General features: G+C 42.8%; 1 protein-coding gene across 6 annotated transcripts in view; it reads left to right on the top strand.

The window, feature by feature from the left end:
• Positions 1 to 13,826, top strand: part of CELSR1 (cadherin EGF LAG seven-pass G-type receptor 1) — a 179,480-nt gene that overhangs the window by 157,246 nt on the left and 8,408 nt on the right. For all 6 annotated transcript variants that reach the window (XM_076328940.1, XM_076328944.1, XM_076328959.1 and 3 more), the window contains exons 25-28: positions 4,506 to 4,680; positions 9,264 to 9,376; positions 10,693 to 10,772; positions 12,061 to 12,187. In XM_076328940.1, coding sequence (XP_076185055.1) covers positions 4,506 to 4,680; positions 9,264 to 9,376; positions 10,693 to 10,772; positions 12,061 to 12,187 — 495 coding nt within the window. The remainder of the gene's footprint in view (positions 1 to 4,505; positions 4,681 to 9,263; positions 9,377 to 10,692; positions 10,773 to 12,060; positions 12,188 to 13,826) is intronic.

The raw sequence follows: 13,826 nt of genomic DNA, 5'->3' as shown, positions 1-13,826 counted from the left end.
CTAATATGTATGTTGCACACCCACCATGGCCATTCTGGAGAAGCCACTTGCCAGGCATGGGACAGCTTGCTACATCCAAGAATCAGTAGGAAACCTGTCGCTTTGCTTTGTGCCTCCCAGCCACAGTGATTCTTGGCTTCAGCCCATCATATCTGTTGCCAAAGCTTAGTGCAGGCACCTCCAGCATTGCGCATGTCAAGAAACACAAGCTATGAATGGACTGAATATGAGATACACACCACACATGAAGTGTGTATGTTCTGTACCTAGGACCTCATTGCTATCTTAACTATGTAGCATTATATGTAGTATTGCTGCTAATTCTTAGTAGCACCCGTCTCAAAAGTCATGGTTACCATGCAGTCAGGTAGGAGACAAGCAGGCAAGGGTTCCAGCACTGCCAAGCTTCACAGTCACCTTTACCAGTCAGTAGACAGATGGGGAATGACATGCAATAAAAAGTATGTATGTATGTCCTTAACAGATATGAAGAATATTCAAAATATTAGTGCAGGGATTATCTGAACACTGAAGAAAATTTATATTCTAGAAATCCTTTACTGTACATGTTTCAATCTAAATTTTGAGAGGGAAGTACAATCTTGAGATGAAATTAACCACGCTGATTCCACATTGTCCAAGCAGCAGAAATGGGAGAAAATGCCTACATTCAACGGGTATCATCACCATTATGGTAACGACACCATTGTGCCTGACCATGTAGCCTCACTTACTATATAACTTAAGCCTAAAGTCTCACCCTGGATTCTGATATCCATTTGAGCTATAACATGCATTTTAGCAAGTATCTGACCTTGACTTTTTGTGATGGCAGAGTCCCTTAACTCTGTTAGTGTAAGGTGCCGTAGTGTCTCATCCCAGTTAAACATGCTGTCAGATTTTGTCTAATTTCAACTTCCAGTAACTGGGTGCTGTCAAGACCTTTTCCTAGTAAATTTGAGAAACCTCTGTCATAAAAATTGTCTTCTCAGGAAGCCTCTGTTCAATAGTATTTCTTTTGGAAAACTAAATAAAATTAAGCTGCTTAAATTCTTCAATTTCTAAGATTCAGGTTATTCTGTTGCCTTTTTTCTGGGCTTTCTTCTCCCACTTTACCTTTTGGACATTTGTGAATGCTAAACTGGACGAAGCTTTCCAGCTGGTAGTGTCGCTTCCAGTCCCATATTCCGATACTCCCCTGTACCAGGAACTCCAGTTATCTGCTGCTATGGTGAGGTCTTCTGCAGTGACCTGCCCTCTGGGATATGGTCTCAAATCATGTGTGACCCATGTTGCCTTTGTTTCACAGTATACGAGTTTGCATATTAAAATAACTTTGCCCAAGCAAACTCACCTTGCCAGTCGATCCACAGCACTCCGTGTAACTTGACCTTTCCCATGCCTTCTTGAGCACACCACTCATTTTTCACTGCTTTTCACTAGCGGGGAGTTTATGCTCTTTCAGTTCTCCGACATGAGTACTGAGGAGCAGGGGGCCAAGCCCACATCCCTGCAGGATCTTGCCAAAAATTATGCTGTAAATGATGGCTCCTCATTTCCCGATTCCTTTCATAGTATCATGAAGCACCAAGCAAAGGTTTATAAGAGTAGTAAAACAGTTCATTACAGCAATACCACAAATACTAACGGTCGTACTTGGTGAGATTGTTCTCTTCTGCTCCTCATTTTCGTGCTTTGGAGCTCATGGTGTGATCATGTCCTGTACTGTTACTCAATGAAACACCCCAAACCTTTAACCCACTTACAAAGATCTTTAGGTTACAGAATATATTTCATACAGCAGAAAGCCGTCCCTTACAGCCTACCCAGTCAATCTGAGAAGTTAGGAGGGCTGTAAGTCATGTCTGCTTGAGACAATTATTCATCTGTCTGTATGGAATGAGAGTTGTCTAACGAGTCATGCACTGATGAACATAAAGAGGGAAAGAATGCTGGAGCACAAATAATGCTGCGCTGCTTGGCACCCAGCCTGGCTTTTATGGGTTTCTGTAAATTAACAGTCACATTTCTGGGCGAGGTTTTAATCTTTCCCTGGACTATTGATAGAAAGTGATTTATTTTCTTTCTTTTTTTCTTACCTGAAAAAGGTAATGTTCAGGGCAGCAGTCTACTCATATGCATGTGCCAGTAGGAACAAAAAAAGCCCTGCTTACATAGAGGGAAGAAAGGTCTTCTATTTGGTGAGCTACATTTTCAATAACACTTGGTGTTATAATAAAGCTGATGCAGTAAGTGAATCCAGAAAGTTGGCCGTCTATGTATGATTCCTTCACTCAGCAAAGTTAAACAGGGAAACTTACGTTTCTGAGCATTATACCATGAAAAAACACTAAAAAGTCATGCCAAAATCTGAAAGCAGGGTCAGTGCTGCACAGGAACAAAAGGATCCAAAACACAGTGTAAAACATTTTGAAATGAAAATTGAATGATTACACAAAGTGCTCTTAATTCAAGCTTATCAACAGATTGTTGGCAAAATCCTTTGCTTTGCTTCTGAAAAGAGAAGGTTAATTGCGAGATTTCAGTTCCGGTATCGGATGCTTGTGGTCATTCCCGTTTTCACCCATCAAACCATTAAGCTGGGAGGGAAAGCTGGTTAGCAGGTATTAGAGAAATGCAAGTCTGTGAAGGTCAGAGGTTTCAAGGTGGCCATTTGGTCACAAAGATGACTTCAGCTACCAGTTTGCCCACTGTAGCTGTTTCTCCTAGTCACACTAAGGACTCAGTCTCTTTGGTTTCAGCAGGTCCTTCATTTTTGCTGCTCTCAGCCTGGCAGAGCTGAGTGGTCCACCTTGTACTGCTGACATAGGGAAAAAACCAAATCCAGACCTGGTACTGGAAGCCCAGATCCCCTTATTCCTAGCTGAAGACGTGAACTACCCAGCCAGCACTAGCCTGTTTTCTGCTTGTCCTCATGACTTCTGTGCCTGACTGCAGGTAGCACAGCCTCAAGAGGAGGGTAGAGCTGAGCATTTCTGAATCCGGAATATCCTACAGCCTAGTGGTTAGGGCGGTTTTCTGCAGTGGACGAGAAGGGGGTTAACCCCCCTGCTCAAGCCAGGTAGGGCCTAGAAGCCACTCTCCCACTAATATCTGATTTTGACATTAGATACAAGTTTGATTCCACTTTTTGGATTTATCTGCGGAGTAGGTGGTGATCTACTTCTGGCTGCATCATTTTAGTCCAGTGACAATGGCCAGGCATCCTCCATGACTTGTTGAAGTATAGATGTGCAAGGTCTGCAGGGTTCATCAGTGAAGGGCAGAGCTGCAAGGATAAAAAAGAGGGCCACTGCCTTACCCCATGGATGCATCCATGCTTTTGCTTCTCAATTTTTTTTTAAAAAGAGTCCCAGAAAAGGAACTGTAGATGGAACAGACCTTTTCAGACCTATGACACAGTCACACAGGGGCAAAATGGTCTGCTGAGCTTATGCTAGATCATAAGATCACGTCAGATTTTGCCTATTTGTGAGACAGACATTTCATTTAACTGATAAGAAAATTCCTCAAAGAAAGGCTGGATTTCTTTGGTTAAGGTCTATAGATCACCTATTGCTCATGTTCAGCACGTTCAGTTTTCCTGGGCTGAAGCTTCATGGATTTCTGTCCCCAGAAGTGAATTTTTTCAGAGCAAGAAGGACTTTTTCAGTGACTGGTCCTAATCTGAAGACCCAAGATCTGTCTCACACCTCTCCTCCATCTCTGCCAAACACAAGAAGAGTCTCTTTGTACTTTTTTATCTACTAATATCAGGCACAAAACATGGTCTACTTTAACACAAAACAAAACTGTACCAAAATAGCACACTTCCTTGGAGGGAGATCTCTCTCTCTGGAAAGAATGAAGTAGCAGAAAAACCCATAGGATGGCCCTTGATGTGGAAATGGGAGGCACCAAGTCAGTGCAGGGCTGAAGGTGGCCGTTCCCAGGAGCAATTTGTTGGCTTTGCAGTGAGGCTGGCTTAGCTGATGTAGTTAAACACGCTGTCGCTGAATTGAGTGTAGTGGCATTGTGCAGGCAAGACTCATACACGAGGCAGGGCAGAGGGTCTGCAGCCTCTGTAGGAGCATCCCCGCCTCCTGCTCTGCACCAGGAGAAAGAGTCAGGAGCTCTGCCGGCCCTGCCCCCCCTGCAAGCAGAAGGAATTTGGTCAGGATAGCCAAAATCCTCACCTGTGCAGCAAATATGCACAGAGAAATTAACCACAGAATGTGGAGGGCAAGGGCAGTGACCAAAAGCATGTTGGGTTGATAGGGTAAAGCTGAACCAGACTCAGAACAGGCCACAATTTAAAAAAAAAAAAAGCTTTCACAATATGAACAGCTTTTCTGAAACTCTGAAAAACTTAATTAATGGCAGTATATTTGTTCTGCCAAAACCTTTTTATTACACTTGCCTTTAACTGCATGGGGGAGCTGGTGACTCACCAGGTTGCGATTCAGAAGAGCAACTCTAATTTGCCTGCCCTTTCCCTTCTGCAGTTTGTGTGTACCGTGATTGCCATCCTCCTGCATTATTTCTACATGAGCACCTTTGCATGGATGTTTGTGGAGCAGCTACACATCTACCGGATGCTGACTGAAGTGAGGAACATCAACTTCGGGCACATGCGGTTCTACTACGTCGTTGGCTGGGGCATTCCTGCCATCATAACAGGTACCCTCAACCACCCCAAACCAGCTTCATTTCCCTTCCCTGCCATCTTCACTGGCCAGATTCAGGAAAGTTGCCCCCTCCAAGACAGCTATGGGTGCACTCAACCACTGCTATCACTTCAGTGTTTTCCTGAATGAGGGCAACACCAAATCATGTCTAGCAGAAGTCAGCCTGAATTTGGCAGATCTGTGTACCAAATGTCTGTTGCCCCAGTTGAAGTGATACTGGGGGTTTTACATTAATGTAAACATAATCGCACCTAGATTAAAACAGGACTTGATAACATTACTTGGGAATGACAGTATTTGTATTTTAACAACTTTGCCTGTAGCCTTCAGAAATTTTCCTTCCCTGTGCTGGTACCTCGGGATACGGGCACACGGTCTCTCGGGGAAGGTAGCTGCAGTGGCTTCAGCAGCAATGCTGCCGAGCAGGGCATTACTGCCCTTCACTGGACGTTACCGTTGCGTACCCTTGACCAGCAGTAAATGCTCCCTGAAAGGGATTTCAGCAGTTCTGTTTTACTTGGCATAAAAACGAGCTGGGAATACTCAAGCAGCCTTTTACTTCATTTCAGATACAAAGGCAATAACTTCCAGTTGAGGAAAAGTAATGAAAAGCTGGAGGCAGTAATCTTTTAAACTGTTCCAGGGTGATCCACAGGAGCACATCCATCTCCGCCCTCACCATGCCTATTTTTGCAATCAGACATTTCCAGTGCTATCCTAAGCGCTTGGTGCTGCGTTAATTCAGACAGACAGCTCCTTAGGAAGTGCGCTTCACAGAACAGTTGGAGCGGGGTTTTTTGGTTCAACTATTTCAGCATGTATCTGTTGGCATATGGGAAATCAGATCATAGGCAGGCAGTTAACTTTTATCCAATTACTTTTATTTTTACAGATAGCAACATACTGTCAGCAACACCAGAGGTTTAGATGTCTCTCAGATCAAACAAATAGCTATCACTCATATACACTTGGAAAAATACTGTGGAACAAGTTAGAATTTTAAAAATACATGGGGTTTTTTTCTATGTAACTTAAGAAAGTGTAATACAGAATCATAACGTAGGTTAGTACAGGTTAGCTTTCATTCTGGAGAGCTGGTAAGTTTTTTCCATATCACCTTGTGCATAAATAATTTCTGCTTCTATCAATTTATCCGGAACACAGTGGAAGGTGCAGCCCAGAAGGCTCTGCCACTCTAGACATCTCTCTGACATTTTAAATAGAAATCGTCCTTGAACTTCTAAAACATTTCAGACCTGTGTAACTTTTGTCACTACATACAGGACTACTGCAATATATTTAGGAATGTTTAAGTGCCATCAGATAATTGGCAGCATCATTTCCGGTAGAAAAGAAGTATTATCATTAAATAGCAGTAAACAATTTGCATTTCAGAAGACATAGCTTTTTAGAAGATTTTTGTCAGAAGGATTTGCTGTTTCATGTTTAGTTTCTCTCCTGAATTTTAAATTAATTCAGAACTTCTCAACAGCAGTGTTATGCAATCTAAATATTACAAGTACACCATTTTTACATTTTTCTACTTAGATATTGTTGTCTGTGATATGGAACTATTCTGCACTTTTAAAACTATGAGTTATGGTTCCAGGTTGTCTCCTGTAATTTAAACTCTGAATCTACTGAATTTGCAGTTCATTTAAATGAAAAGTCATATCTCTATTACTGAGCAAGTCAGAGGATTTTGTGAAACAAAGGATAAAGAAAACTAAGCCTTTAGTTTGCCCTTCCAGGTTTAGAAATCATCTGAAGAGAAAGTTATTTCATCATAAATAGCACAATGTGGGATTTCTTGCCCCTGGAAAACTTTGTTACTGTATATATTTTAAATAAGCTTCTTTATAAATTTTAAATTTTAATATCTAAACAGTAAAAAGGTTCCAACTTCATAACATGATCTTAAATGCAATTTCTTTTAAATTGCTTTATGAGAGAAGGATTGTATATGCTTCTTAATAGTGGAAAAGTCTAGGTATGGGAAGGGATTTTAGTCTTGGACATCCAAAGGGCTTTTTTGTTTTATTTGAAAGATAAATATCTAGCCCATTTCATCTTTATCATAGCTATCCTGAAAAAAAAAAACCAAACAAACTACAGTTAGCAGTGGTTTTACTCTGTTTTGTTTATTTATTTTTTCTATTTTCCATGCTCAGACTGATATACATTTCAAGCTGGGACATAGTGGTCCTAAGGCATCTGTGATGGGACCAGGCTGCCTGCAGAAGGGAACCTTGACCTTTAGGGGGGGGAAAACTTAGCAAAATGTTTACATAGGAAACACTCCAGCAGGGAAGAGCCACATTTAATCACAGCATAGAAAAGTAAATTGCCATGAATAAAAGTAGGATGGAAGTTGGGAGAAGGCTTACAGCCATCGAAAGAGTGCAGATCTGGAATATTCCTCCATGGGGAGCGACAGTAGAACATTTTAAATTTGCTTTAAGCTTGCTCATTTTAAAATGTAGTTTGATCCATCTAGGAGAGGGATTTTATGACCTCCTTGCCTCAGGAGCAAAGGGCTGGATTTGGCACCCAGCAAGACCCCTCCAGTTCTGCATGTCTTCGTGGCAACACGCTAACCGGTTGGCATATGTGTGCTGTAACTGCTTTGCCATGGAGACTGCAGTGCTCATGTTAAAACAGGTTCTTACCTAGCCCTAAAACCAATATCCCCCAGAAAATGGCACTTTCCAAATCGGCTATTTGCTGTGAATACTAAGTGAGGCGATGAGTCAGGAGAGAGGTGAGGCTGACCCGCAGTCACCTGAGTCACACACGGCTGCTGAGCCCGCAGGAGCTCAGAAGGTTCAAAACGTGCCCCTCCGGCAGCACCTCCCCATGGCATGCTCTTGACATGCTCCCGGGATGTGTGCTGGTCCCCACAGGATGCTTGGCTCAGCCATAGGACCAGCCCCAGTTTCTGCCAACGTCAGTGAGCTATCATGCAGCCCACATGCTTAGTCTGCTCAGGACGACCAGGCTGCAGCATTTATTGATGTGCCAGAATGATTCTCTATATTACATTGCATTGGCTTAATCCTGCCTTTGGGTAGTGTTATTTCACATACTGTTGACTCTAGTAAAATTTGAACCGCATACCGGAAGACTGCAATTCACCCCATTTGTTTAATGGAGAACTTTGGGGTAGGATTTTGAGGGTGAAAAAATGTTGCTGTCTGCCAATTACTTTTAGAGCCAGATGTCTGGTCAAAACGTAAGTCCCACTAATGGGGAAATCAAGTCCTGGGAAACAGGCTGTGTCTATAGAATTACATCTGTATAAAATACTTTATGATCCCTTAATCATTTATGGCTAATTCTTTCTGGATGGCAACTGCTGAAGGGGGTGGTGGAAAGGCCAATGGGAGCAGGGAGGGAGACCAGTCCTATCTCATTCCATACTTCAGAGAAAACAGATCCAATATCCACTGCTTTGCCAAATAGCCAGTTTAATTTTCATAGACCGTAGGCTTGTACCAGATGTGAATATTGGCTGTGGGCCAGCTTTAAGCATTGAGAGTGAAATGCAGCTACCTCTCCCTTTTTCAGTGTCTTTTCATCAAAGCACACAGGCTTCAATTAAAAAAAAAGGCATTTATTAATTCTCCTTGCAGAGAACGGCACTGCCATCAACCTTGGCCACCTGCTTGAGTCAGGACATACGCTCAACACAATAGGTGCCCCCGATGCCCAGACAACGTGCTGCAGCCATTTACCATATGTCATTGGCCATAGGCCTCGTAGGGATCAATTTCTGTGTCTTGAATAAGGAAGACCTCTGCAGTATTTTGCAAGTCAAAGGCAGCAATCCCAGTCCATCGCCATATGGGCGAGGTGTAGGTCACCAAATCAGACGGCACTGTAAATCAGCAGGTGGAGGTTGGACTCAGAGACTCCCTTGGAATTGTCCAGGCTTTGAAAAATAAAACAATAAAAGGTGTGTTCTTAACTCAGTTGCCTTGGGCCATTAGCAAACTCCATTTCAAACAGCGCTGAAAGCAAGGTGAGGTTCCTGGGATGGCAGCTCAAAATGAATCCCACCTGAGCTCAAGCGGTTAACTCCCATGAGTTCCCAGGTTTCTTTGTCTCTGGTGTTATTTTAGTGACAGCAAGCTCACGGCAGTTAAGAATGCACTTTTTTTTGTAGTATAGTTGTCTCCTCCTCCTTCATGTCATTCTACTGCATAGGCTTATTGAAATTCCTCAACATGTCACTCACCCTCAAGGCTTCATCACACTGTGTGAGTATGACTATAAAACTGCTGAAACAGAATTAATTTGGGACTTGCATTTGTTGTCGTTTTTATGCAGCTGAACTTTGTTCTGGTAGGCAAAACTCATAGTATCATTTGATATGGAGTGACCAGCGTAAAGGTTTTGATTTACAAAAGTTTTATTTCAATATTTGCCTTGATTTTGACTTCCCAGACTGTCCTATTGAACACATTTTGCCATTATGATTTTGTTTGTCAGACAATGATTCGAAAATGTTCCTGGTTATATAGAAGATCTCAGCAGCACCTTTCTGATATACTTTCTCTCCACTTTGTGACCCAGGGCTTGCTGTTGGTCTGGATCCACAAGGCTATGGGAACCCTGATTTCTGCTGGTTGTCTGTTCATGACACCCTTATCTGGAGTTTTGCTGGGCCTATCGTAATTGTTGTAGTTGTAAGTATGGTGGAGTTGGCATCCTGAGCTGTCTCTTCCTTACTGCTACCTTTTCTTTTATGTTTAGTCAACCAATAGTCATAATGTGAAGTGACTGTATTCTTTACATTTGAAGCTGATGTTCTCAAGCTTGCTTCTTTTGCTTAAACAGATAAGACATGAGCTAAGCTCCTGGAAATCAGGGCTGCTTGCCAGTGCAAAGATTGCTTGTGGAGCAATGTATGGCCAGAAACCTATTTATTTTTTCCTGTTTGCTTTGTTCCATGTTTGAAGGGTTGGTCGGTGGGCTTATAAAACAAATCAACAAAGTGAGCCGTAACAAGTCCCTTCATCCAGAAGTCCTAAAGGAATATTAAATAATTCCAATTTCAGGAATTTAAAAGAATTGGCTGGTGTTTAACTTCTCCCTTAAAACATCCCTCAGTAACAGAGCACCAGAAGATACATATCCATGGTGTGACTGCATCTTGAATACCAAGTCTGGTCTCCTCATCTTAAAAAGTATGAAGTAGACCTGGAAGTGGTGTAGATTGGGGTCACGAGTCATCAGAGACATGGGACAGCCCCCGCCAGAGGAGCAACTAAATGGACTAGGAGCCTTCAGCCTAGAGAAGAGAAAGCTGCAGAGAAGGGGATAGGGAGGAGCTTGTAATAGCATGGTGGCCTAGAGAATATTACCGTGGAGCCAACCGTTCAGTGTCTTTTCCAACACAATTAGTAGTAGGAAGTGGCAGATTCAGAACAAACAGGACGAGCTACACCGTCGCTCCACAGGGAGTTAAGTTAGAAACTCACAGAAACAAGACAATGGCGGTAGTAAAGCTCTGCATGGTTTCAGAAAGTAACTGGACAAATTGCCAGCATCAATATTTCCAATGAATGATTACATACAAATGCACCACCCCACCTAGTACATCCCAGCTCTGGAAATCGGTGGAGGCTGGAGGAGTATTCAGAGGAATTATCGCTATATGCTTGCTCCGTTACTATATTCTGCTTCGGCCCAGCTGAAACAAGGTGCTGGGCTGACTGGACTCTGGTCTGGACAAGGACAGCCATTCTTGAGTTTTTATGTTTCACACAAGCCTCTGCATAGGGCCGTCATACTGGGTTTTATCCAGATCAAGTCCCAGGATGTTCTTGGCTATGTTGGCTTGAAACGAGGTGAATCTTGGAACTTTGAGACATGTAAATTGAAGGAAAAATATTCTTGGCACCACAAACCATTTTAAGATAAAAATTTCATTGTCATTGAAAACTGAGCCCTAACAACTTTATAGAAGGAATCCATGCTGTTATTTCGATTTCTCTTTCAGATAAACACTGTCATCTTTGTACTGGCAATGAAAGCATCGTGCAGACGAAGGCAACGTTCATTTGAAAAAACCGGAGTCGTGTAAGTTTGGGTTCAAAAACCTGTAGAAAAAGTTCTGGCCAGGAATAATAAAGGGACAGAATTTACTAAAAACAAGTGTTGGGGTGGGAAATGAATAAGATATTTGGAGGAGACAGTCAGCATTGGTAGAGGCAATTGGAGCTGCTTCACCAGCACCTACTCCTGGGGTTCCCTTGGAGGCTCTGTAAAACCTCCACTATAGTGCCCTGCACGACCACCAAGTGTAGGCAGGGGAAGGGAGGGAAGAGGGAAAGGTCTGGTCTCTGGATGATATCATTACAGTCCTTCCAGATCTTTCATCATACTCCCTACTACACTGTCACTTCACCTCCACCCATGGCATGCCCTGGTAGACATAGTTCTGGGTCTCCCCGTGCTCACCCATGGCTCAGAAAGGTCTCCCCTCACAAATGCCTGGGTGACCGGCCATGTCGTGGCAGAGACCCGTTGAGGTTCCCGTGCAGAGGGCGAGCCTCCCCCCATCCTGCTCCCCGTGGGACAAGCAGAAAGCCTCACAAGCTGCAACCTGCTGCCTTCCCGAGCTGCTGTGGCAGCCTGTTCCCATTAACGTCTGTTTTGCCCAAAGCTCAGAATTTACCTGTGAACTGAAACGTGATTAGCTAGTGGCAAGACAGCCCCCTTTTTTTTTTTTTTAAATAGGTAGTTGTATGAGATTTCAAAAGGCTTCTTCTAGCTACTTATTCAGCCCTGGCTGTTGGGTAACTTTTTAAGTTTCTTTTTTAAACCTCCCTAAACAAATGGAGTATAATTGCTACTTAATGCCAGCTATTTTACTCATAATACAAAACTTTTGCCTAGAATTGTGGCCTTCTTTTGAAAGCTTCTATGGAAATAAAGTTTTTAAGCAAATAAATACTCCCCTGAGTGCCCTCAATCGAAAACCTTGGGCTGTAATGTTGAGAAGGAATGTGAGAGTGAACTCAACAAACAGAAATGAGACAGACATGGCCATTTACCACCCAGATCTCTTCCTCAGAGTCAACAAGGCTGAACAGCGTGGGCTTGGCATATAGCCTGGTTTGTTTGAAGAAAACCTTGGAAATTAACTTGAAAAGAAAACACCTTTTTTTTACCTGAATATGCTAAGTCACTGAGTAGTGCAGTGAGAGAGTTGGGAACTGGGAGCTGGTGAACACTGCCCTAATTTTCCCAAAGGTCCTTTCCAGTTGGCAAATCATTGGGCACGTGGCACCGCCCATGCGGAGAAGTTGGGCTATTCTCATGTATCCTGTCGCACTGCAAATGCCCATCTGTGTTTGCTTTACAGCTCTGTGCTGCGAACAGCGTTCTTGCTCTTGCTGCTCGTCAGTGCCACGTGGCTGCTGGGTCTGATGGCGGTGAACAGCGACGTCATGACATTTCACTATCTCTTTGCCATTTTCAGCTGCCTGCAGGTAAGTTGGATGGCATCTTGTCCGTGGCAGACCTTGGTGAGCACACTGCTGCACCCAGACCTCCAAAAACCTGCTAAACATGAGCTGAGTTAAGAATGACAGAGATGTCAAGTACAATTTTTGCTCTCTTTAAGAAAAGAGAGGGTTCTTTTCACCAAAACCATAACTTTGCGTAATTGCATCTCTCACTTTTAGTCATTCTAAAGATGTGGTCTACTATTGTAACCTGTGACAGATAAATAACAGAAGGCAATTATATCTTTGTCTTTCTAGAGACAAAAATCTTTGTTACTGTCTTCTGCCTGCTCATTGTTAACAGTTGTTCTGTTGCTATGACAAATAATAAAACAATTGTTTTATTTCACCCAGAGTGGATGGCTCTAAGTTCAAGGCTTTCACAAATTAAGCTACTGTTTAAGTAAATGAGCCAAATAATGATTTTGAAACACAGCTCATTGCATTAGGGGTTTACTGGGTTGCCTGTCCTAGTGTGCACACGTTGATTAAAGATGCAGAACATAGTTATTTGTAGGAGGCCTGGCACGGAAGTAGTCATGAAGCTTCATGTTGGTCACAATTTGAATGTGACTAAGGATAGCAGTAACTGTCATGGCAAGTGCCTGCAGTATTAAAACAGCTACTGCTAGCAGGCTGTTCTTGTCAGCTACAGTACAACAGCCACAAATTGCAACCAAAGAGAAAAAGAAGTCTGATGGGTCTCCTCTGGAGTTGACTGTCCGTTCCCTGGAAGCACACCAGGTAGGCCAGCCTGGAGCAAGGTTATTTTGCCACTGTAACTGGTGTGCTCTGAAATAAATACACCTACTTGGGCTGTAAACCCAGGCTTCCACAAGCCTAAAATAAAATTTAATTAAAGATAAACCTGATGAGAGGGAGGAAAGTCAGCAGCTGGAATTCTCCAAACTTGCCCAGGGAGGCACAGTGGTATGTGGCGTTTCATGTCTTTGCCTTCTTTGAAGTTGCATTTTTAAAGAGACATTTATGTGAATTTTATTAATGAATAATCCCAAAGTGCTAATGCCAGCTAAGATCACATTTGATTGAATGTTTAGAAAGTGAGCTTGAAGTTTAAAGTTTCTCTAAGTCAATTGCTTTGGCTGAAATCATGAAATGCAGGCATCTTGTGATGTTGGTACAGCTGCAACTTCATGAGTGATTGGCTTCTATGTACTATATCTCCAACCAAAATTGATAACAATTTGGCAGCTGCATGAATTCCCTCAGAGCAAATACATCTGAAGGCACACACGTGTGTGCCCCCTGCCCCCAGCGAAAGCTGTTAATGTGTGTTCCTGGCAGCCAACAACTGCCCAGCCCTGAGGATTTCAGCAATTTTCCCACCAGGAGGTATTGCTGAATCGAGGAACATATGGGGCAAAAGTTGGGACTCTCTGCCCCCCCAGTATTTCTCCACATTTTACAAGGCTTTCTAAAGGTCTCTAAGCAACACTATTAAGTAACAGTAACACCTACCGCAGAAGTTCCCCATTTCCAGAGATTTTCACTAAAGGCTATGACATTTTTAATGTGCTGCTGTTGATTTTGTCTCATCATTGGTATAAAAGCTCTAAAATCTTAATGCAAGTACAACCCTGAAACTCCCTGCAGTGTCTTCCAG

This window comes from Aptenodytes patagonicus, chromosome 1, assembly GCF_965638725.1.
Source record: "Aptenodytes patagonicus chromosome 1, bAptPat1.pri.cur, whole genome shotgun sequence".
NCBI classification, from domain to species: Eukaryota; Metazoa; Chordata; class Aves; order Sphenisciformes; family Spheniscidae; genus Aptenodytes; species Aptenodytes patagonicus.
This window is presented reverse-complemented; position numbering and strand designations above follow the sequence as displayed.